The sequence below is a fragment of the Heliconius melpomene genome, chromosome 20, assembly GCF_056956725.1.
Source record: "Heliconius melpomene rosina isolate 202511_hmr_F chromosome 20, ASM5695672v1, whole genome shotgun sequence".
NCBI lineage: Eukaryota > Metazoa > Arthropoda > Insecta > Lepidoptera > Nymphalidae > Heliconius > Heliconius melpomene.
This window is the reverse complement of record NC_140408.1, coordinates 4,992,566-5,014,155: the sequence shown is the minus strand read 5'-3', so window position 1 is coordinate 5,014,155 and position 21,590 is coordinate 4,992,566. Positions and strand designations below refer to the sequence as shown.

General features: G+C 29.2%; 6 protein-coding genes across 8 annotated transcripts in view; 3 read left to right on the top strand and 3 right to left on the bottom strand.

The window, feature by feature from the left end:
* The first annotated feature begins 77 nt into the window (after window positions 1–77).
* On the top strand, window positions 78–2,277 carry BI-1 (Bax Inhibitor-1). The gene is made up of 5 exons (XM_085204712.1): window positions 78–361; window positions 650–876; window positions 1,449–1,675; window positions 1,858–2,028; window positions 2,124–2,277. Exons 1-5 carry the CDS (start codon window positions 315–317, stop codon window positions 2,154–2,156), a joined length of 705 nt encoding a protein of 234 aa, XP_085060838.1. The 5' UTR covers window positions 78–314; the 3' UTR covers window positions 2,157–2,277.
* A 366-nt stretch (window positions 2,278–2,643) lies between these two features.
* LOC146527654 (palmitoyltransferase ZDHHC11) lies at window positions 2,644–3,937 on the bottom strand. The gene has a single exon (XM_085204710.1). It carries the CDS (start codon window positions 3,798–3,800, stop codon window positions 2,772–2,774), a length of 1,029 nt encoding a protein of 342 aa, XP_085060836.1. The 5' UTR covers window positions 3,801–3,937; the 3' UTR covers window positions 2,644–2,771.
* Window positions 3,938–4,118: 181 nt separating this feature from the next.
* Dus1 (Dihydrouridine synthase 1) lies at window positions 4,119–7,204 on the bottom strand. The gene is made up of 7 exons (XM_085204709.1): window positions 6,875–7,204; window positions 6,631–6,790; window positions 6,150–6,345; window positions 5,824–6,072; window positions 5,455–5,710; window positions 4,817–4,990; window positions 4,119–4,406 (listed from the first exon to the last, which is right to left on the bottom strand). Exons 1-7 carry the CDS (start codon window positions 7,088–7,090, stop codon window positions 4,257–4,259), a joined length of 1,401 nt encoding a protein of 466 aa, XP_085060835.1. The 5' UTR covers window positions 7,091–7,204; the 3' UTR covers window positions 4,119–4,256.
* A 408-nt stretch (window positions 7,205–7,612) lies between these two features.
* LOC146527652 (tRNA (guanine-N(7)-)-methyltransferase) lies at window positions 7,613–9,661 on the top strand. The gene is made up of 6 exons (XM_085204711.1): window positions 7,613–7,826; window positions 7,921–8,039; window positions 8,133–8,317; window positions 8,397–8,510; window positions 8,803–8,904; window positions 9,442–9,661. The coding sequence occupies exons 1-6, from the start codon at window positions 7,753–7,755 to the stop codon at window positions 9,559–9,561; spliced, it is 714 nt and encodes a 237-aa protein (XP_085060837.1). The 5' UTR covers window positions 7,613–7,752; the 3' UTR covers window positions 9,562–9,661.
* Window positions 9,322–14,001, bottom strand: LOC146527651 (tetratricopeptide repeat protein 37). Of its 2 annotated transcripts, none has more exons than XM_085204708.1 (2): window positions 13,843–14,001; window positions 9,322–13,669 (listed from the first exon to the last, which is right to left on the bottom strand). In XM_085204708.1, the coding sequence occupies exon 2, from the start codon at window positions 13,667–13,669 to the stop codon at window positions 9,863–9,865; it is 3,807 nt and encodes a 1,268-aa protein (XP_085060834.1). In that variant the 5' UTR covers window positions 13,843–14,001; the 3' UTR covers window positions 9,322–9,862. The 2 variants fall into 2 exon arrangements, with proteins under 2 accessions (XP_085060834.1, XP_085060833.1); XM_085204707.1 differs by having other exon boundaries at window positions 13,757–13,888.
* A 1,036-nt stretch (window positions 14,002–15,037) lies between these two features.
* ana3 (rotatin homolog anastral spindle 3) overlaps window positions 15,038–21,590 on the top strand; it is a 33,962-nt gene continuing 27,409 nt past the window's right edge. The window contains exons 1-14 of one of the 2 annotated variants that reach the window (XM_085204704.1): window positions 15,038–15,225; window positions 15,320–15,507; window positions 15,777–15,973; window positions 16,359–16,469; window positions 16,766–16,961; window positions 17,114–17,251; window positions 17,356–17,571; window positions 17,942–18,111; window positions 18,284–18,491; window positions 18,678–19,142; window positions 19,499–19,643; window positions 20,053–20,202; window positions 20,505–20,629; window positions 21,309–21,526. In XM_085204704.1, coding sequence (XP_085060830.1) covers window positions 15,183–15,225; window positions 15,320–15,507; window positions 15,777–15,973; window positions 16,359–16,469; window positions 16,766–16,961; window positions 17,114–17,251; window positions 17,356–17,571; window positions 17,942–18,111; window positions 18,284–18,491; window positions 18,678–19,142; window positions 19,499–19,643; window positions 20,053–20,202; window positions 20,505–20,629; window positions 21,309–21,526 — 2,570 coding nt within the window. In that variant the 5' untranslated portion in view covers window positions 15,038–15,182. The remainder of the gene's footprint in view (window positions 15,226–15,319; window positions 15,508–15,776; window positions 15,974–16,358; window positions 16,470–16,765; window positions 16,962–17,113; window positions 17,252–17,355; window positions 17,572–17,941; window positions 18,112–18,283; window positions 18,492–18,677; window positions 19,143–19,498; window positions 19,644–20,052; window positions 20,203–20,504; window positions 20,630–21,308; window positions 21,527–21,590) is intronic. The other variant, XM_085204705.1, reaches the window with a different exon arrangement.

Here is a 21,590-nt window from a genome sequence, read left to right as displayed (position 1 = left end):
TCCTTTAGTTTTAAATTTAAAACTATTTTTGCTAATAAGTACTAACTTGGCTATTGTAATCGATAATATTATCGACTACATATCGATTATAAATGTTCTAGTAAATTACCAGTCCAATGTTCATCCAAACTCCATTTTATAAATTTCGTGGTACATGAAAGAAAGTGCATTGTGTTTATTAAATTGTGTTCTATTGCATCACTTTAATTCACTTCTGTTTATAGCGTTTTAGGATAGTGGATTAACGCAGGTTTTTGAAAGAATATAGAAACGTATTGAAATTATCTGGTCGTCAATTAAAAGAAATTTTCAACATGACTCCAAATATACAAACTTTCATAAATAGCTTTCAAAACCGCCTGTAAGTATCGTATATATGCTATTTTAACTAATAATTGTAAATTCTATTATAAGTCTTTCTTTATTTACGTCAAGGTCATTGTTATCGTCACAATTTATATTAACTAAATAAACAAATTATCCTTTAACATTAAGATTATTCTCGAAGAATGCATCATATACATTGAAACCACAATAAAAAATGAATGATAATAGAAAATTTATTATAAAAATATTATGTAAACCTCCCATGATTTGCATTTTTTTTATTGAAATTGTAATGCAATGATCTTTATTTATTTTTTTATAGGGAGCCCCCAGTGCGTCAGCATCTTAAAAATGTTTATGGGACACTTATGATGACCTGTGGAGCAGCATCAGCTGGAGTATACATTGATATGTATACAAGATTTCAAGCAGGATTACTTTCAGCAATTGTTGGTGCAGGTCTTATGTTGATGCTAATTGCCACTCCTGATAATGGAAAGAATACACAATTGAGACTTGGATATCTCTTAGGATTTGGGCTCACTTCAGGTGAATTTTATTTGAAATTGTTCACTAGAATGATATTGCTTAACTCACTTCTCTACTAATTAAATATTTTTTTAGGCTATTGTGGCCTATGACCTTAAAGAAGATAGTTGTGGGTTTGATTCAAACCTAGGGATTGAATTTTCATTGCTCTGGAAAAGCTATTGGTACCCACCAAATTTGAGACATAATGTCCCTAATTTAGTAGGTAAAATATAGTGATAGTAGTAAAAGAGGCCATTGTAGTACAGTGGGACATCTTCTGACTATAAATGTGATGCTTATAATACCCACTCAGATAAAATAATTATTTTCATTTCTTCACTTTGGGGAAGAAAAAATGCAACATTTGTGGTCTGCCATTAAATACATATTTATTTGGTATTAAAGCAGAAATTGGAGAACAGTCGCTGGACACTAAGTTCTCTCTGCCTGTTATGTAGGAAAAAACATGAAGCTGATCTTTTTATATAATATACTTATAATTTACTGTGAACAAATAGAATTATAATATTATCATTTCTAATTATTTATCTAAATTTTATAATTTATTAATATACAATTATTTTTTGTAGGCATGGGTATGGGTCCTTTGTTGGAATATGTCAGCATTGTTGATCCTTCCATAATTGTAACAGCTCTTCTGGGAACTACAATAGTATTTGTATGTTTCTCCATTGCTGCTATGCTAGCAGAACGAGGAAGTTGGTTGTTTTTGGGTGGCACACTTATGACTTTGCTAACTTCCATGTCTTTGATGACTTTGGTTAACATCTTTATGCAGTCTCATTTCCTTTACCAGGTAAAAACTAAATATAATATTAAAATTTTATTGTTTATGTTAATGTATTTATTGTGTGTAGATGAAGAAAAATTATTCTGTAGAATTTTTTATTCCCTTTCAAGGCCATAATTAGTAAATAAAGCTATATTTAATTGGTGTGTAAACAAAAAAAAGCTTATTTTGATTTTTTTATCTTTCAGGCTCATCTTTACTTAGGACTGATGCTTATGTGTGGATTTGTTCTCTTTGACACACAACTGATCATTGAGAAACGCAGGATGGGTAACAAAGACTTTGTCCAACATGCTTTGGAACTATTCATTGATTTTATTGGAATGCTAAGAAGACTTCTTATTATCTTAACGCAGAAGGTATTTATACCAATTATCTATGTCTTTCTTTATTTATTTTTTTAATTAAAAATAGCATTTATACAAATTAAACAACATATTGTATTGTATTTCAGGAGGAGCAAGATCGTCGCCGCAAACGTGAATAAATCTATGTTAATATTTATTAATTGTTTAAAATTATTTGGTGAAATTGACTCATACTTTATTTTATCTTATGTTATGTGTTCAGAAGTTTATAAATTTCATAATATTAAATAATCTAAATTATATTTTGGTTTTATTGTGTATATATATACCCTGTCATTACTGAAAGTAGCTTAGATTAAAAAAATATGTAAAACATACAGTATCCTAAACAAAAAATTATGATATTTTGTTTGTTCTATGTAAGTATTGACACCAATACTAATTGAGCATTTAAGTACAAGAAATATCTTTTATCTATTTTATTATTTGATTAAAATAATAATAGCGACTTTATGCTAAGTACTAGTTTAAAAATGAACACAAAAAAAAATGTTATGAAGTAAAAGTGGATTAAGTTATTAGCTCATTGGCTGACTTCATCAAGACTAATGACTATATAATTGCGTCTACCTACGTCATATATTACGATTTTTAGCAAATGCGAAATAAAAAACAAGTAAATTTTATTTAAGAAAATTTAACAAAATATTTTTTAAAATCATACACTTAAGGCACTTGTTACAACAATAATTTACCACACTCTTTGATTGTACATAAGTACAGTTAGATTCCTATTAGCTGGATAGTTCAATATGATTCGGATGAATTTTATTATTCTCATACAAGAAAATCTTTTTTGCCTTATTTATTTCATCATTTATTAAAGTGTTTATTAAATTTTTCATGCTGGGTTCGTGATCAAGACTTGGAGTTGGATTACTTTCGCAATTTACTTCATTTGATTGTATTTTATTTTGGTTAAATAGATACAGCCGCTTAGTTTTTGATCTACAACACCGATAACTCGTCGAAATAGTATTCTTGTTGGAGTTTCTCATTATATATTCGTAAGTAGAAACACCTAAGAAGGATATGTATATATGAAAACACAACAAATGCAATAAGGCACATGAGATTGCTAATCCACTTAAACAAAACGTAACTAGAAAAGTTAAGAAAAATAAGGAATTTTTACAGTATTTAGTATAAGGAACAATATCTGTTGTTACTGTGCAGTTTATAAAACTCTTTGCTACAAAACTAAATTCATTTGTATCTTTTAAAAAAATAATAATGTTCGTTAAGCATAATATAGAAGTAAACAATGCTATTAAAAATGCCGATATTACACATACAATAAAGGCTATATAGTTCCGACGGCCCACACAATTGTTCAGCCACTTGCAGTGATGATCAAAATGATAAACACACTTATTGCATATGCCGCAATGCTTAGTTTTCTTATCTGAAGTATTAATGTTACATAGGTGACATCTTCCATTTTCTATAACATGGGCGTGCACCGCGCGATCGAACTCCGGGACAATATTTATTTCTTGCTTTCTTAAGGCACTCTCACCAGGATCCAGAAGCAGAGCAGTCACATGTGAAACGATGTGAAACACGTACAACAAGCTAAATATTAAAATTGACACAAATTTTAATTCATCAAACAATATTTGGACTAATATTAAAAAGTTAAGTAACATCGTAATAATAAACACTATCCATCCCAACACTTGGAGGTAGTTGAGTGGAAGCTGCAGTCCATGTAGCCTTCTTAGGGTCCTTTGCGTTTGATGTAATGTGCAACATTTGTGCATTTAATGAAGGATTTACGAAAGTTTTTGTCACCTTGGCCACTGCTCAAACACGCTGGGATGTTAATTATGCGCGCGCAATGGAACACAATGCATGATTGACTCGACTCGATGTTCGATACGTCTACATCTACCTACATGTAATACGCATATACACCTTTTCTATTTTTAGGTACTTACGTGACCTGCTTATGCTTTCAAGTTTAAAATGAATGTCACCTCAATTGTATATTGTAATTAAATCTTTTTTTTTATTAATTAGCTGATTATAATTTCTTCCAAGCTTAATCAAGTTTATAGCATAAAATTGCAAATAAAAAATTTTATCTTTTAGAAAAACATGTTTATTTATATTTATGTACAATATATATTTACAAATTACTATATATTTATGTACAATATATATTTACAAATTACTATAAATAATAATAATATCATAAGCTATTTACATAACACTATCTATGTCTCAACAATTTTATTTACAGCAAACTTTTTGGCCATTTCTCGCCTTGTATGAACTAATATTCTGTGACCTTTGCAGTCTAAATCTTCTTCAAAACATTTATTTCTGCAACATTTCTTACAAAGCTGGTAAACACATTTTCCTCCCTGTAAAAACCAGTTTGTAAATTGGTGAAACTTTTAGTAAAGTTTAACAAGAATAAATCGGTTAAGGATAAATATATTTCACTTAGAGTAAGCAAATGACATATTAAATTAGCAAAAGTACAAATACAAATATACACAAAACTAAAAGCTTGTAAAAATACTTGATTTGATAAACGTAAAACTGAGTAGTTTTTTTAAGTATACAGCTCTCTTAGCTACTAAGGCACACAAAGTGATATAGTAAATCAATATCTATTTTAATTTTTGTCCAGGTTGCCTCAAGGAATGCTCTCTCAGCAATAAAGCTGCTTATTGTGATATTTTACATTATATAATTAATTCTTATAATGTATTAAGAATAAAAAGAGTTTAAATTTCACTTGAAAATAATAGAAGAAATAAATAATTACCAGAGGATTAGGGCAACTGTCATTGATACATATTACTCCGCTTCTACCATTTTGTAAATCACATTCAGATTTTTTGGGACGTCTTAATATTTTTCTCATTTTTTTCATCTTCTTTCTGGATATCATATTACCATCTGGATCCTCAAATGTTCTTTTGATGTCATTGTTATTACCCTTAAAAATATATCTTACTTAAATTTATACTTGTATTATATGTTTGTGTTTATTGTATAAAATGTATAAAGAAACTGAGAAAGAAAAAGGACTTAACCTGTGCCTCCTGGAAACTATGCAAGCAATCTGGCCACTAAGCCAAGTTGTTATAACTTATTTATATTGTTAACATATCCATAGAGAATTTTACAAATTTCTGCTACCTTAAAATTACTGTTAAGAATGATCATTTGGTAAGAGAGAAAACAGATAATTCTAGTGTTTTATAATATTTTTAAAGTATTACTCTCCACATTAAAAATAGAAATATTTTTTAAAAATATATAATTTTAAAGTAGCAGTACTCAAATTAATATCTCTTGGAAAGTCCCACTACAATTATTTTTTTATATGCAAACTAAATTTTTGTTCTCTCTTTAATGTAGAAAACAATGAATATGAAGAAGTTTGTTATCTAATGTTACCTGTTCTGTATTTAATTTTTCCATTTTTTTTGTGTGCTCCTCAGGTGACATTCGCACATAAGGTTGACATAACCATGGTGGTAAAATTAAGTTAAATCCATTTCTACTAACACCATCATCATTATTCATTGATATTTTTCCTTCATGATATAGTATATACTTTTCTTTTATTTTTATACAAACTTGTTTAAAGTCATCTAAATTTTGAGCAATAGCCAGGAGTTGTCTTTCTTCATTGTTGTTCTCAATAGTAAAGCTAGAAATGATATAGAAGTAACAATATAAGTTTTAATATTTAAATGTACAATTTGTCTCACTGTTTCCTAATTAAAACTATAATATGTTGGATGAAATGTTCCAGAAACTTACATTTTATGAAATATTTTAAATAAATGGCCTCTTATGTAAGATGAAGGACATGGATATTTTTCTACAAGTTCTAAATATTCCAATGCAATGTCCCATGTTACAGCATTAATGCCTTCAAAAATTGCTGGATTTGTAAGATTTCCCTCAGCACTCATCACACCATCAACTCTTGTATAATCTATACACCTATATACATCTTGTAGACACTGAATATTCCCATTAGCAAACATTGGTACAGAAACAGCTTCCCTAAAATTAAATTGTACAATTTTATTATATTATATTTTACAAATTTTTCATAATGCATATATTGCAGTTAAACTAACCTAATAGCTTTAATATGCTGCCAACTAGCTATACCTGTCAGTGGCCCTTTCTGTTCTCTTGTTCTGCCATGAACAGTTAATAATTTGCATCCAGCTTCTTGTAACATTAATGCATACTGAACAGACTTTTCTATACTTTCAAAAACTCTTACTTTACAAGTTATGGGTACTGAAACTGCTTGTGACATTGCTACAACTATAAACAAATAATATTTAAATGACAATTATATATATATTTTAAATTCATTTTGTATCCTGCACATAGCAGGGTAGGTAGAGGGAACCTGGGAACTTAGTATTAAGACATTCTAAGTGTTCAGTGGCAGAACTTAACGCCGCATTTCTTGCCTCAGCAAGGAAATGAAAATATTAAATATTTCATTATCCATCTGTGCAAAATGAACCAACAACCATTGTGTTTACAGTTGCATGCTAGTTGTACCACAAGCCTTTATATTATTATAATAATAACAATACTAGCCTATCTGTTGTAGTAATTGCCAGTCATCTTGAAGAAATGATCCATATTGACCTCGTTTTGCTATAGACTGGGGGCATCCAAGATTTATATCAATAGCATCACAGTCATTTTCCACAAATTTAGCAGCGGCTGCCATTGTCACTGGGTTATTACCGCAAAACTGACAAAAAATCAAAGAAAGATAACATTAAAACAAAGTTTTCTATGGTAAAAAGTTTACATTCATTTATAATTTGAGCATTACTTGAACAATCAACGGCCGATCTTGACTACATGTTGTAAAATTTTCTTTTCTATATTTAGGATCTTTTGTAAAAACAGTACTGTGAAGCATGGGAGTATAACATAATGTAGCACCATGTCGTCGGCACAGAAGTCTCCAGGCCAACTCACTGGCATCGACCATGGGAGCTACTATAAATCGTGGATTCCCAATTTTATCAAACCATGTAGAAGCCATTGTATATGTATTTGTATTAACATAACCTAAAAATAAATATAAATTGTAATTTCAATTCAACTTTCAAAAAGCATGACGTTGTTTTGACTTTTGAGTGATTTAATCGCTTGACGAGTTACGTCTCAGAGTTCTCAGGTGTCAAAAATCTAAATAAAAATATTTCAAGTCGTTTAGAAACCGGCAATTATAATAAATTGTTAAAAAATTTCATGTATTAAAAATATTCACTTTTCCTGTAAATAATATAATATCGTTTTGGTTATATTTTAGGCAGCATTATTAAAATGTAATTTCAATTCCAAAGCTATTTCTGTCCACCCCACTATATGGTACATATTTTATACTCGTAAAGTGGCCTACTACTCAGTGGGTCACTGAGGTACTAATTATATATTTTTACACTAAGTGCAAAGAAATTCACTTTTGTTATGATAATTAGATATTTTTTGTTTTTCATATACCTATTAACGGACACCTAAGCAGCCTGCTTATTGTAACTAGCCAAAAGCCAACTAGTAACCAACGTCACTATCATTGTCATATGTCAATTGTCAGTATTAGTATACTGTAGAGATAACCTATCTTTTTTTGTTAATTTCGTATTATATTACTGAAAATATATTAAAATTTGTAATTTAGTAATGAAATAATATACAACAAATATGTCACTGCCACAAAAAAAATATTACAGACAACGCGCACATTCAAATCCAATTGCTGATCACTGTTTTGATTAGTATGTTTCAATGAAACACATTTTTATTAGTGTTAATATGTAAACTTTGTTAGGATTTTAGTTGTTTTAAATGATAATAATTAATCAATTTTAGCCCCGTGCATCCTGATAGTTATGATTGGTCAGAGCTTTATCCTATCATAAAAAAGGAGTCTACTGAGAATAAGAAAGTAGAATTCTTAGATGTCGGATGTGGCTATGGAGGCCTATTAGGTAATTCATAAATTTCAAATCAGGTATCAATTTTAATCAAATAAAACGGAAATATGAATTAATTTTTTAATAATATATTATTACAAATTTCAGTGACCTTATCACCAATGTTTCCTAACAACCTCATATTGGGGCTAGAAATAAGAGTTAAAGTTTCAGACTATGTCAATGATAGAATACATGCATTAAGAACCCAATTTTCAAATCAGTATGAAAACATTGCAGTTTTAAGGACAAATGCCATGAAATATTTGCCTAATTTCTTTGATAAAGGCCAGGTAATCATTTAAGGAACTTCCTTTAAACAGATGGGCAAGATTTTAAGTATATGTATTTTAACATTTTAAAATATTTCAGTTAAAAAAAATGTTTTTCTTGTACCCGGATCCACATTTCAAAAAAGCAAAACATAAGTGGCGGATTATTAACAAATGGCTTCTTTCAGAATATGCATATGTGCTTGCAGAGCAAGTAAGTATAGTAATAATATTATTATTTAAGTGATTCTAGTTGTAAAATATATTTACACTTATAATTTAGGGTTAATAAAAGAAACTTAGTTTATCATATTCTTATACTTAAGACCACTTTTCTAAAAATTGATATATTTTTAAAAAGTCAAATTTACATAACTTTCTCATAAATACTTATTTTAGATTTACAACTTATTTCAGTATTTTATCTTACTTAAGTGTCCAATAACACTTTAAATACATTAAAAATACATTTTCATAGAACATTTTCACATATTAAATAATTTCAGGGTTTGGTTTATACAATAACTGATGTAAAAGATTTACATGAATGGATGGTTACTCATTTTGAGGAACATCCATTATTTGAAAGAATATTAGAAGAAGATTTGGTAAGTTGACAATGCTAGCAAATCGTGTATATGTTATTTTGTATATATGACAATACTAGCAATTATAATGTTTCTAATATATATATTGTATCTTAGTTTCTAAGCTATGCAGTTAATTTAATATATGTAATGTTAAGTATGCCATGCTTATTTTTATTCAGCTTCATGCTGTATCCCACATATAGCGGAGCACTTTCTGCTGATGAGATACATAATTGTTGCTTCATGCTTTTTCATGCATAGAAAGAGGAAGTGGTGGCAGAGGGAGTCAAAGTGTTAAGATACTCCACCCAGCTCTCTCCACCCAATTTTATAGACATTGAATATATGAGTGGTGGAACTTAATGCTGCACATTGTTTACTAGCCTGGGTTAATGGAAACTGAGAGTATTAATACTATTAATAAAACAAAATAAAATTAATAATTTCTCTGATTTAATCTCACAATCATCACTTGTACAGTCAAACACTGCCCCTTTATGTTACAACAGATCTCAAATATATAATTGGTTAATTTTATCAATATTTTAATTTCAGAAAAATGACAAAATAGTTGAAAAGCTTTATGAAAGTACAGAAGAGGGACAAAAAGTAACTAGGAATAATGGGGATAAATTTCTAGCAGTTTTTAAAAGAATATCAGATACTTATATTTGAATTATAAGAAATGTTTTTAATAAACAATTTTATTAAAAAAAAATACATTATTATTTTAAACATTTTGATGTGTGATAAAAATATACATTACAAATATTAATCTACAGCTCTTTCCTTATGTATAAAAGTACAATTGTGTTATAATTAGTGAATGTTTATGAAATTAGAAAAAGCTATAAATATTAATAAATTTATTTTATTACTTCTTTACAATAGTATTTAGCCATGTAATTGGTATAGAGAAGCAATTTTTAATATTAATAAAAACAAATAAATTAATATAAGAAATATGCATATGCATTTAATTGCTTATAATTTTTTTTTCTATAAGATTGAGCCACCGGCTAAGAGCTCTACTTGTAGTAACATCTTTCCGCACATGAGTAACAGCACTTAAAATCCACTGCTGTTTGTCTGACCATATTTTGTTTGTCACGACAGAAAGTAATAGAGCAGCCCAAATTTCAGGTTGGCAAGGGTATAAGTGAAGCCCTATTTTACCTAACAAGAGAGCTTTAATTTTATCTCCAGCAAGATATTCAGCAACACTGGCAGTAGCAAGAATTTTTGCAGAGTTATTTTTGATATTATGTGCCGAATTAAGAGCTTTTTGGGCGCAACAACTTGATATTTTTGGTTTAATATAGGATTCTTTTAAACAATATTGTGCCATAATGAACCACAATTGTGAATTACTGGGATGATCCAGAATAGAATTACTTAATATTTTAATAGCTTTGTTATGATCTTCCCTAGCATGGTAAGATTTTAGGAAACCTATGTCATAACCAAATTGACTATCTTTTTCATATTTTTGTAATTCACTTATGGCCAATTTTGATAAACTTTGATCAGAATGAATAATCCCCAAAGAACAAATAGCAAATAAACTACATGGATTGGGCTTCTTTTGTGATACTTGAATACTATGAAAAAGTAAAGTTTTTGCATCATCTAGTCCTTTAAACATGTATACAATTCCTGCCATAGCAATAAGAAGATTTGCTTTATCATCATCATTATCACAAAGCCAGTGATAAGCAGTATCGTAAGCTGCATAAGATTCTTCATGGAGCCCTTTTTTAAATAAAGCAAGTGCAAGCCCACATGCTGAATCAAAACTAGCTTCAGTAATAGATTTGTAAATTTTCACAGCCTCATCATATTTCTCCTGCCTTAGAAAAATTCTTCCAATATTCAATAAAATTGTATTTTTCTTTCTATCATCTGCATACCTAAAGGCTTTTTCATATGACTGTAGAGCTGTATTCAGAAGTCCACTTCTTTCTTGTAAAATACCCAATATGTTACAAGCACAAGGATTATGTGGTTCAAATGTTGAAAACCACATAACCAAATCCATTGCATAAGGTACTGCATATAAGCTGTCTATAACATATTTAATTTCTGGGCTACTGTCATAATCATATTTCTTTAAAGTGCGACACACCCAATCAGCATATGCCAAAGCGCTTTCAGGATCATAACCTAAGCGAGATGCATGTCTAAATAGGTCCATTGCTTCTTCTTCTCGAATGACTTCTGCTATTAACCCTTGACCAATCCAGCTCTGAGGATAGGAAGGTAAAGTAGATTGTCCACGCCAAAAGCAATAATTTGCCAATTTATAAAGTTTAAGTTTTACATAGAGGGTTCCCAGATTGCACCATATGGGAGCATTAGACCATTTTCGTGTAACTAATAGGGCTTTAATAAAACAATGTTGAGCAAGGGAATATTTTTTCATGAACACACATATTCTGCCTAGTAAGTTCCAGTTGCGCCAAGATGAAGGTTTTAATTTAACACAAGCTACACTTAATTGAAATGATATATAACAGTTATTAATATTCTTAGATGCATAATAATATTTTAAATATGTAGATGCTAAATCATAAGAGGTAAATTGTTGTTTTTGTTTTGCTATATGGGAGTAACATGCTAATGCTTGAGGATAAATATCAAGCTTGTCTTTTCTAACTTTGTTTTCGTTTTCATTCAATGTACTATTAATAAATACAAATGAATATTGATCAGGTAATTTTGTAATAAACATTAAAGTGTCAGCTAATAAATTCCAAAAACAAAGATATTTCTGTTCTTTTGATAGTGCTTTGATCAAATAATTTATAGCATTTTGGGCTGTGTCTCTAGCACTGCCATATAATTTTGCGGTGAATTGTTTTTTCGCAATTTTTGACCAGGTATCTGAAATGCCCCTTAAAGCCAAAAGTGAGTCAGGATCTTCAGTTAAAACTTTTTTAAATGTTGATATAGCATCGTCATATTGTGTTAATAGTGAATAAATATGGCCAATTTTAGTGAGGCAGTAAAGAGTCTTTTCAGAACTCATGGACATGACCTTATCATATGCCTTTAATGCAGAAGTAAATGATCCTCTAGAAAAATAGGCATCTGCTAAGCATTCAAAAGCCATTACATCTTTATTATTGAGCTTGATTACATTTCGAAACTGCATAATAGCATTTTCCCAATCCCTACTATTGGTATAATGTAGCCCTAAACGATAGTTAATCCATGGCTGAGATATTTCAATATTCTGTGAAGCTTTATATAATAGATCAAAATTATCTTTCTTGAGATCTATTCTAAGGTATATATCACTCAAATGTTGTACTGTCTCTATATTATTATTATTAAGATTATAGGCTTTTTCGTAACATCTTCTTGCTTTTTGGTAATCTAATTTGTAATATTGAAAAATTTTTCCTAAATATATGAATGTATCCTCATGTTCAGCATTTAATTTAGCTGCTTTCAATAAATTAACATAACACTTATCATATTCATGTATTTTCCAATAGGAAATGCCAATGTAATATAAATTTATTGAATTTTCTGCAGACTGCTCTAATAAGGATATAGCATCTGTAAATTTTTCTTGCTTTATTAATGACAAAGCTTCAAGCTGTATGTGATATTCTGTTGTTTGCAAACTTGCCATTATATCTCCAGCACTCTCATTACTCTCAATATAACATTTTGCAAGTAATGCATGTTCATTTGTATTGAAGAGGTTGTTAGGAACTTGTTTTGCCACAGATATGGCTTGCTTCCATTTCTGCTGTTCAGCTAGTGAGAGAAATAGAAATTTCTTTAGAATGTGTGTGAAATCTGTATTTCTAACTTTCATTAAGAAATTTGTAGCAAGTTTCTGGGCTACCGACCATTTTTTTAGCATCAATGTACACTTTATTATAAATGTCGCCTCAGTGAGGTCTGCTTCCTGATAATTAACCAAGGGTATACATTGTTTATAAGCTTCTAAAAACAATTCTTTATTATAACATATCATACTTTTTAATAATCCAGGGTACTTTGAATTTTCTATCCCTGCAGTAACTTTATCAACATACTCTTCAATATTGACTTCACCAAATGAATCATATTGCACAAATTTTGTACATAAATACTTACAAAGCCATTCTCGAAATTCTACACTAGACTTAAAAAAATCTAAGTTTAAGACTTCTTCAAATGCAATGTTAAAATTTTTTTTTTGCATGATTACATTTCCTAACAAAATTTGTAATGATGAATTATTGTTTTGTTTTTTTATTTTTTCTTTTAAATATTGTATTATTCTGGGAATATTCTCATCCTTACATTGTATACCAGATTTTAAGAGATCTAAAAGTTGTGTTTCAGTATTTATAAATATTTTTTCATCCAACTTCTTATCCATATAATCAATAAGAATACTTATAGATTGGTTATCCTTTAAGGTAAGCCCCAGGTGACCGAGTTTGCTTAAAATTTCATTAACTTTTTCATCTTCTACTTGTAATTTTAAAATTTCAGCATATACAGTAAAAAGCTTACTTTTAGTAGATATATCTTCTTTACGTTCGTAATAATTGGCCAACCCTTGCCAAGCTAATGGATGATCTATTTTAGTTGATATTGCTTTTTGAAAAGCTAAAGCTGCTTGATCAGACTCCTGCAATGATTTACCAAGTAAAACCAAGCCTATATAATTTTGCTTATCTTTTCGTAAAATATTTTTACAACATTCTTGAGCTTCATCATATTTTTTTTCATCTATCAATTTCCGTGCTTCTTTTAAAAGGTTTTTAATATCAGCCATCTGTAATTATAAAAAAAATACCTAGTTTGTAATTTTTAAATATCACATATCATGCATTTTTTTTAAATTTATTAAACTATTACTGACATTTAAAAAATTAAATTGCTACAGAAGCATTTTTAAAAAATGTAAGAAAAATAAAACTAAAGTGTTAAGATTTCGAAAATGATCACCTGTGATGTGATTTGACACTTCTTTTGTAGTTCGCGAACGAACTAGTTCGAAAGAGCGCTCCCACAGGTGAACTATGCGAACTAGTTCGCGCAGTGAGTAAATGTGTTCTGTTCTGTGAGTCAGCGTGTGCAGCTGAATGTGTAAAGATCCATTCCAACTCCATAGTAATATGTAATATTGTAAAATTTCTTTATATAAATATATACCAAAAGTACAGTAATCGTTGATTATTTTTAAAACTTAATAAAAATATGTAAACAAGTGTGTATACTAATCATTACCTAAACAGCAGTATTTATTTATATGTTTATCCTATTTTGAGAAAGTTAAGTTGAATATATATTTCTTATTTTTGTCGCAACATGTAGCAAGAGCTATATTCAAGCAAACGAATGATCTGCCAGCAATAAAAGGAAGATCCTTTGTTTTTAGTTCATCGGTCACCTAGCATAGACGAAGTAAAGGAGCGAACTAGTTCGTTTAAGAGCAGCGACCTAAACTGAGCGATCTTTGTTGCGAACTATTACGTCGAATCCTACTTCGTAGTTTTATTATAATAGAGTGCTGGTATTCGTTTTTAATCAACTTTTTCATAATAATCCATATGTGTGAGCTAAATTATGCTTGTAAAAAAATTATATATATCATTTTTATACCCCTGTTAGAAAATCAGTAAAATATTTAGGTCGTATCGATAAACATTTTAAGTGAATTCTACATTTAAATTGAGTTGATAGAAGCACAAAGCTAGTTTTTGACAATTAATGTTTTCGGCTTTAAATACAAAATATATATTATATTGAACTATGTACATTTAGTACAGAGTAAAATGTGTATTTAAGCACAAACAAAAATTATTACATACAAAAATTAAAGTAATTTCTATTTATATTAAAGAATGTGGGGTCAACGATACGAAATAAGGGGTGAATAGAAAAATGCTAGGATCAAATTAAATAGGTACTCGGGATATTTATATCTAACTTAAAGTCTAAAAATGTTTCTATTGACCTCATCTTTTCCCCCCGCTTTCTACTCTAAACATTTGCTTATCTTCGCGTCCTCACTAAAACGGAAAACCGTATCTTATTTTGTCAACAGATAAGATATATAGAAAGACAAGCTTTTTAATGTCAAATATAATTTAAATTTAAAATTTGGCTTTGTGGACAATTTGAAGTTTGAAGCATTGAACTTTGAAGTTTCATAAACAATGTTTATGAAACACCGGTTGTCGGGGTTTTAGTTTGTGTTGTATATTTTAAATAAAATGTAACAGTGTAACTCAACTTCGTGTTATTTTAATAAAATTTATATTACTAGTAAAATTTAATTTACGATGACATCTACAGATACCTTAAGTATTTATATAAAAAAATTGAGTATGTACTTAATATTTAAATCAATCATCAAAATATATTTGTTAAAACTTTTTTTTAAAATAAATTCTAACTTTAAACTGCTTATATATTTCAGGTCACCCTGTTAAAGAAATACGTGAACGGGCCTTACATTTATTGTTAGCGAAATTTCGTTTAGGCTGGGAACTAGAGGATGAGTTAGCCAGCACTAGAGACTTGCTGGAGGCGTTATTAGCTTGGTTTCGTACACAAGATCCTTCGATGCAACAAGAAGCTTTAAAGCTTTTAGTGATAACCATCAAAGTAACAATATATATTTTTTCTATTTTAATAACTCAATAAAAAAATCAAATCAGCTTCATGCTGTATCCCACACACAACAGGGTAGGCAGATGGAACCTTGTGTAACACTCTGTTCCCGTCCGCAGTACGGGGATACTGTAAATATTAAATTTCACCGAGTGGGGATAAAACCCACAACCACTCACATTTACTGTCACACTGTTACTGCCCCTGCGCCACAACTACCATTGAACTATTTTATCGATATCATAAGTGTTATATTTTTGTAGACTAAATCTGGAACTTACATATCTAAAGAGTTGGGTATAAATGCAATTTTGGAGAATCTTGATAAAATTAAATGTAAAATACATGAAGATGCCTTAGAAACATTTGATGACTTAGTAGACACTCTTCTTTTTTTGAACACTGTTGATTCACAGTCAAATGTGGCTGTACCACCACTTAAAATAAATTCTGAAACAAGGTATGTATTCGTTTTATAATTTTTTTACATCTATAATACAATATTATAAATTGGGCAGTAAATTTTTTGATTGATATACTTTTTCAAATAAATTTTTGATCAATATAATTTAGTGTTTAAGAGTATAGTAATGAAATGTTGATGTTAATATATAAAAAAACACTATTCTTAATAAGGGACTTATGTTTTCCTCTTTTCACTAAATTCTAGGGGCATTACATGTTGAGTGACCTTGTTACTGGAGAAAGAAATTAATAAAATATTTCTACATTTCCTTTCTCTGGTTTTTTATTTCATATTTTTATTAATTATAGTTATATAAGGCCATTACTAAAACAAATCCAAAGTTAAAAATTTATTAATAAAATTAACTACTTTTTTTCAGTTCTAACACAATTGGATCAAGTAATTGTTATTATAATTTAATAAATGGAAGTAAGGTGTCATCCGAACCCACTTCTATAGTAAAACTTAGAGAAGAAAATGTAAATGACATGTAAGATAAGAACCTAAACTATGATTTAACTTGCATTTAAAAGAAACTTGTACTAACAATGTGAAAGTAGCAAAAGATATGTTTTTTTTTGGATAAATATTTTTTTTGTGTCCACCTGACACACTCAAAATGCCATAGCTGAAGAGTTGAACTCATGGACATTTATTAAAGTAATGACTGACTATGGTTTAAAAAGTGTTTCTTTGAGAAATGAGGGAATGATCAACTATATGTATAGATACATTGCCAAATTTAATTATATATTGAAAATTTCATTTAATTTATTAATTTTTCAGTGTAACTCAGGATGGCATAGTAATCTTGTTATATCCTTGGGTATGCCTAAATTCATCAGATTTGAAAACAGTTACATTAATAAGTGATTCTTTAAAGATCTTGAAGTCTACCAGAAGGTGTTGCAGATTTATACAGTATGTATTCCTGAGGGACTTCCCTGCTGAAATGTTTTTGAACAGACCTGCTATTATTAAGGTTGGTAATATTTGAATCATATGAAAACAAAAATTGCTTATTAAGTTTTATTAAATTGATGTTTATGAAGTTCTGTCTGCCTACCCTGCAAAAAATGTTTTATTTCCAATTAAGTCCTTCTAAAATAAAAAAATAATAAAAATCTCTTATAGATATTGTTGGCTATATCTGACAGACAATGTGGTGGACATCCAGTGGAAGCTTTAAATGCACTTTTATATATAACTCAAGCATTATGTTCAAGATTTTATTCATTGTTTTCAATGGACTTGACATCACAATCACATGAGGTTTGTGTTGTATTTGTTTTTTTTAATTACTTTGTTAAATATTTCTTTGACTTGAAAAAATGCATTGTAATGTGGTAGGTAAATTATCTGAAATTTAACTTTAGCTTTCAGACGATTTCAAAGACTGTGAGGACAATATAAATATGCAACTAGAAAAATTTGTGAGCCTATCTAGTTTATCGTTACAAGACTCTTTAGTACCATTACGACAGCTACCAGCACCTTTGTTTGTGTTAGAAACAGCGCAAATTATAATTACAATTATGACACGAAATGTAATATTAGTTGACATGAATGATCAAAATGATGTCTATGATATGGTAAATATTTTATACATTTCAATGTGGCACACACTTTTATTAATATCTATTGTTATACAGTACTAATTCTACATATTTAAAAAATGTATGCATTTTTTGTAATTTGAGATGTATGTACTTCATCAAAGTAAACAATATGGATGATGAGTGTTTGTTTAGGGATTTTTAATAAATAATATATAGTTTTTCAGGTTGATGATTAGATCTTTGAAAAATGTCTGATGCACTGTCTTACTCCTGTAAAGAGGTCTACTCTTTACACTTTCTAAGTGAAAAATATATTTTATAAGCTAGAATTCTGGTAAAAACCAGAATGATATAAATATTTGTGCATTTATAGAAGTTAAAAAATAATCATTTGTTATTACAGAATGAGTTGAATGTATGTCTATGTCTGGTAGAAAATCTAGTTAAACTGCTGTTACAGTGTGTCACAGAACACTTTTGGTCAATAGACCACACTAATAAAACTCACAGGGACATCTCTCATAAGTCTTGTGTGCTCATGCGCATGTTGGGAGAACTTGTAATGAAGTATAGGTCAGTATGCAATTTGTTTTTAATTTAGCTTTATAAGTCCTTTCTAGGTTCCCATGCTCCCTCTGCTTACTTTGCTATATACAGGACATACAATGTGAAGCTAAAAAACAAAAAATAATAAGTAGTTTGTAATTGAAAAAAACTTTTACATAATAGCAATAATAACTTTTAGGACATCATTTACTCAGGATCCTAAGCGTATGCATTATCGAGTAGCATGGTTGCGGCTAGTTGTGTGCGCTGAAAAGTTATTAAACTGGGCTAAAGATTCTTCTTTGCCGCCGACATCGCTGATAGCGGCGTTACAAGCTGCTCTCATTGATCCTGCTTTAACAATAATATATCCTGATATAAGTGAGAAGATTTCATTTGTTTTGTTTGTAAGTTATTTATATTTTGTAATATCTTGGGTATTTTTCTGAGACGGATCTGTGAACACATGTGTGGAAATTATACGTTACATATATATGAACTAATGTAAAATACTAATTGTTAATAAAATTATTAGTTTTTTAAATTAAATTATATGGAGCTTATATTCATAAATTTTAATTATTAATTCACAGAATGCTAAATCATCTGTGGATAAAGAATATAAGAGTAGATACAAAGAGCTAAATAAATTATTCGAGAGCATGGATCATGAGAAGCAGTTTATAAAAATAAAAGACACAAGTTGTAATCCTGCAGTATTACTAAATTGTATAAAAAAGGCTCTTCCATCATTACATATAAATTTAAATGAAACATTTTTAGGGGATGTGGGGATGGTTTTGTTGAAAAAATTAAAGGATTTTCATATGAATGATGCAGATTGGTCCATAGCTCGAAGTATAGTGTTGAGTCTAATGGCTCACAACTTATCGTGGGTAAAAGAGTCTTTTTATAAAATGTTGGCTAAGATGGTGAAAATAACATTACTTGGTGATGATATAAATCAAACTGAAAATGAAAAATGCTTAACATTGATTTGTGATGTTGGTATTCTCTCAGAGATTTGTTGTCATGGATTATCTGCAACTCTAAAGGAGGTAATTTTTTTTCTGTTTTATGTGGTTGTAAAATCATTTAGAGAGAGATTTTAGAGTAATCAAATCTATTTGTTTTTTTTTTACTAACTGAAATTGTGAAAATATTAGTAAATTAAGACAATGTATATATAATATAATAATGATAAACCTGACGAAGATATTTTAGTTAAAAGCAGAAATAATTTTAGAAATAAATTAATATATTAATTTAACATTTTTTTAAATATTTATGATAAAAAATGTAAATGTTGTGAAATTTAATATTAATATTTTTTGTGGAAACAGAGTGTCTTATCACCAGGTTCCCTCTGCCTAATAAAAGCAAAAAATAACAATAATGTTAATATTTTTTTCAGGTGCAAAATAATGCAAGTGAAATAATGCTATACTTATTGCGGGGGAGAATGATTTTAAGTGACAGTGTCTGGTGGAGGCTGCTGGCCAGCTTACTGCCTGTTTTGCCACTACTTCACGTGTATGCTGCTCATGATACTGATCTGGGTGAATATTTTTTTTTCAAACTCTTATTTGCCCGTGCCCATTTTCCCATATAATTATATTTATATAAATATAATTATTTGAATATAATTATTTTAATTCGAAAAAGAAGAAGCCCTGGCTGTAGCACATAGAACTGTATTCATCAATACATGTTTTTGATCACAACCCTATGTTAATTATAAAAGTCGCTTACACAAAACTAAATAATATTAAAGATAAAAATGAAAAACAATAATTGCGCTATAGGGATTGATATTTTTTTATTTTAACTTCTTAAAGATACATATTTTCAAAAATCTTAAATATGCTTTGATACCTACTTCATTTATATACGCTTAGGCTTAAGTGTAAATTGATGAAATAATTAATATTAAAAAATGTCCTATTTTAGACAATATTATTTTTTCAGGTAAGGCAATTTGCAAGTCGTTAGAAACAGACATTGTAGAGTGCATGGGCGTTTCTAAAGCGGAAAGGATCGCCGGTCTCACTCGTTTGATGTTCGTAAATTGCGCCCCAGTTCGATTAGATGCTACACATTCAATTTGCCGCTTATTAGGTAAGAACCATTTTTTAAATTTTTATCATCGTCCACATCTTACTAGTTTTTCACTTTTCGCTCACTTAGAAGTATTGTATGTAAGGTGCTAACAGTGAAATGTACATAAGCGCACGTTTTACATCCTATTTGAAATTATACTCAAGTAATTTTGTAATTTTCAATCTAGACCGTAAACTGGAATTAAAATTTAAATATTATATCTTGAAACTTTTTTATTTAAATGATTATTGCTAAAAACATAATTTATGGCAAATTTCGTCAACTTAGTATATTCAATCATATTTTTTTTGGTCTTGCAGATGACAGCAAATATTTACCTCCTCGAGAAGTCTTACGTGCTGATGTTATAATAAACGCACTGCGGCGAATCAAGCCACAAGACTTCAATGTTGACCAGGCTAGTTCTCCATCAAAGAATCCACAGGTATTTAGATATTACTTGTTCTACTATAAATGAATAAATTATATCAATTATATATTATATACAAAAAAGAAATTGTAATGTATTAAGATTTACACTAGCATTGTGATTTATCAAAAATTGGAGATTGCTAAATTAGCTTGGTGTTTACTTGCTACTCTTGTTCCACTACTTAACATTTCATACTATAGTAATATTTTTTAATTATCTTTTAGTATATATGTTTTAGAGCTTTTGTGTTATTTCCATTTAATAATTTAAGATCCAAATATAGATATGCAGTTACTACTATTTTTATTAATAACAATTATTAATTTTGGTTTCACGATGACGGATCTCGGTCGACACTTGATAGAAATGATCAAAAATATATGTTATATAATATGAATATACTCGTACTATAAAATATTATGTTTAAACCGACCCGACAGACTACACATAATATAAAATACTGTACATTTAAGCCGTCATCGTGCTTCTTCGCTATGTTAACGAGGCAATACACAATGCACCTCTAGAATTCGGCGGAAAGTGGATAATGGAAGTATGTTAATGATGAATGGAGTTTCTTAACACTAGGTTTCCACGCCGTATCTCGCCTTTAGCAGGCCTATTCTGATATGCTACTGCTATGATCTATGATACTGCGTTAAGCTAAAAAAAGTGTATACATTTCTTACAGACATCTGGACTAATACAGACTATAGAAGTCTTAAAACAGGATCTAATTATTGATGAAGAAACTCTTGAATATAAAGGGCAAAGTACTAGTAGACCCGCTTTAGAGCCATCGTTACGTAGAAGTACTTTACAACAGCTAGCTCTTATGATTCGACAGCAAGAGTTACATGATACTTTTATACAAAATGATGGGGTTAATCTCATAATTTCTTTGCTAAGGTAAAATATGATGCTACCCACATAATATTAAAATAAACTATTTCTAATATATTACATTATTATT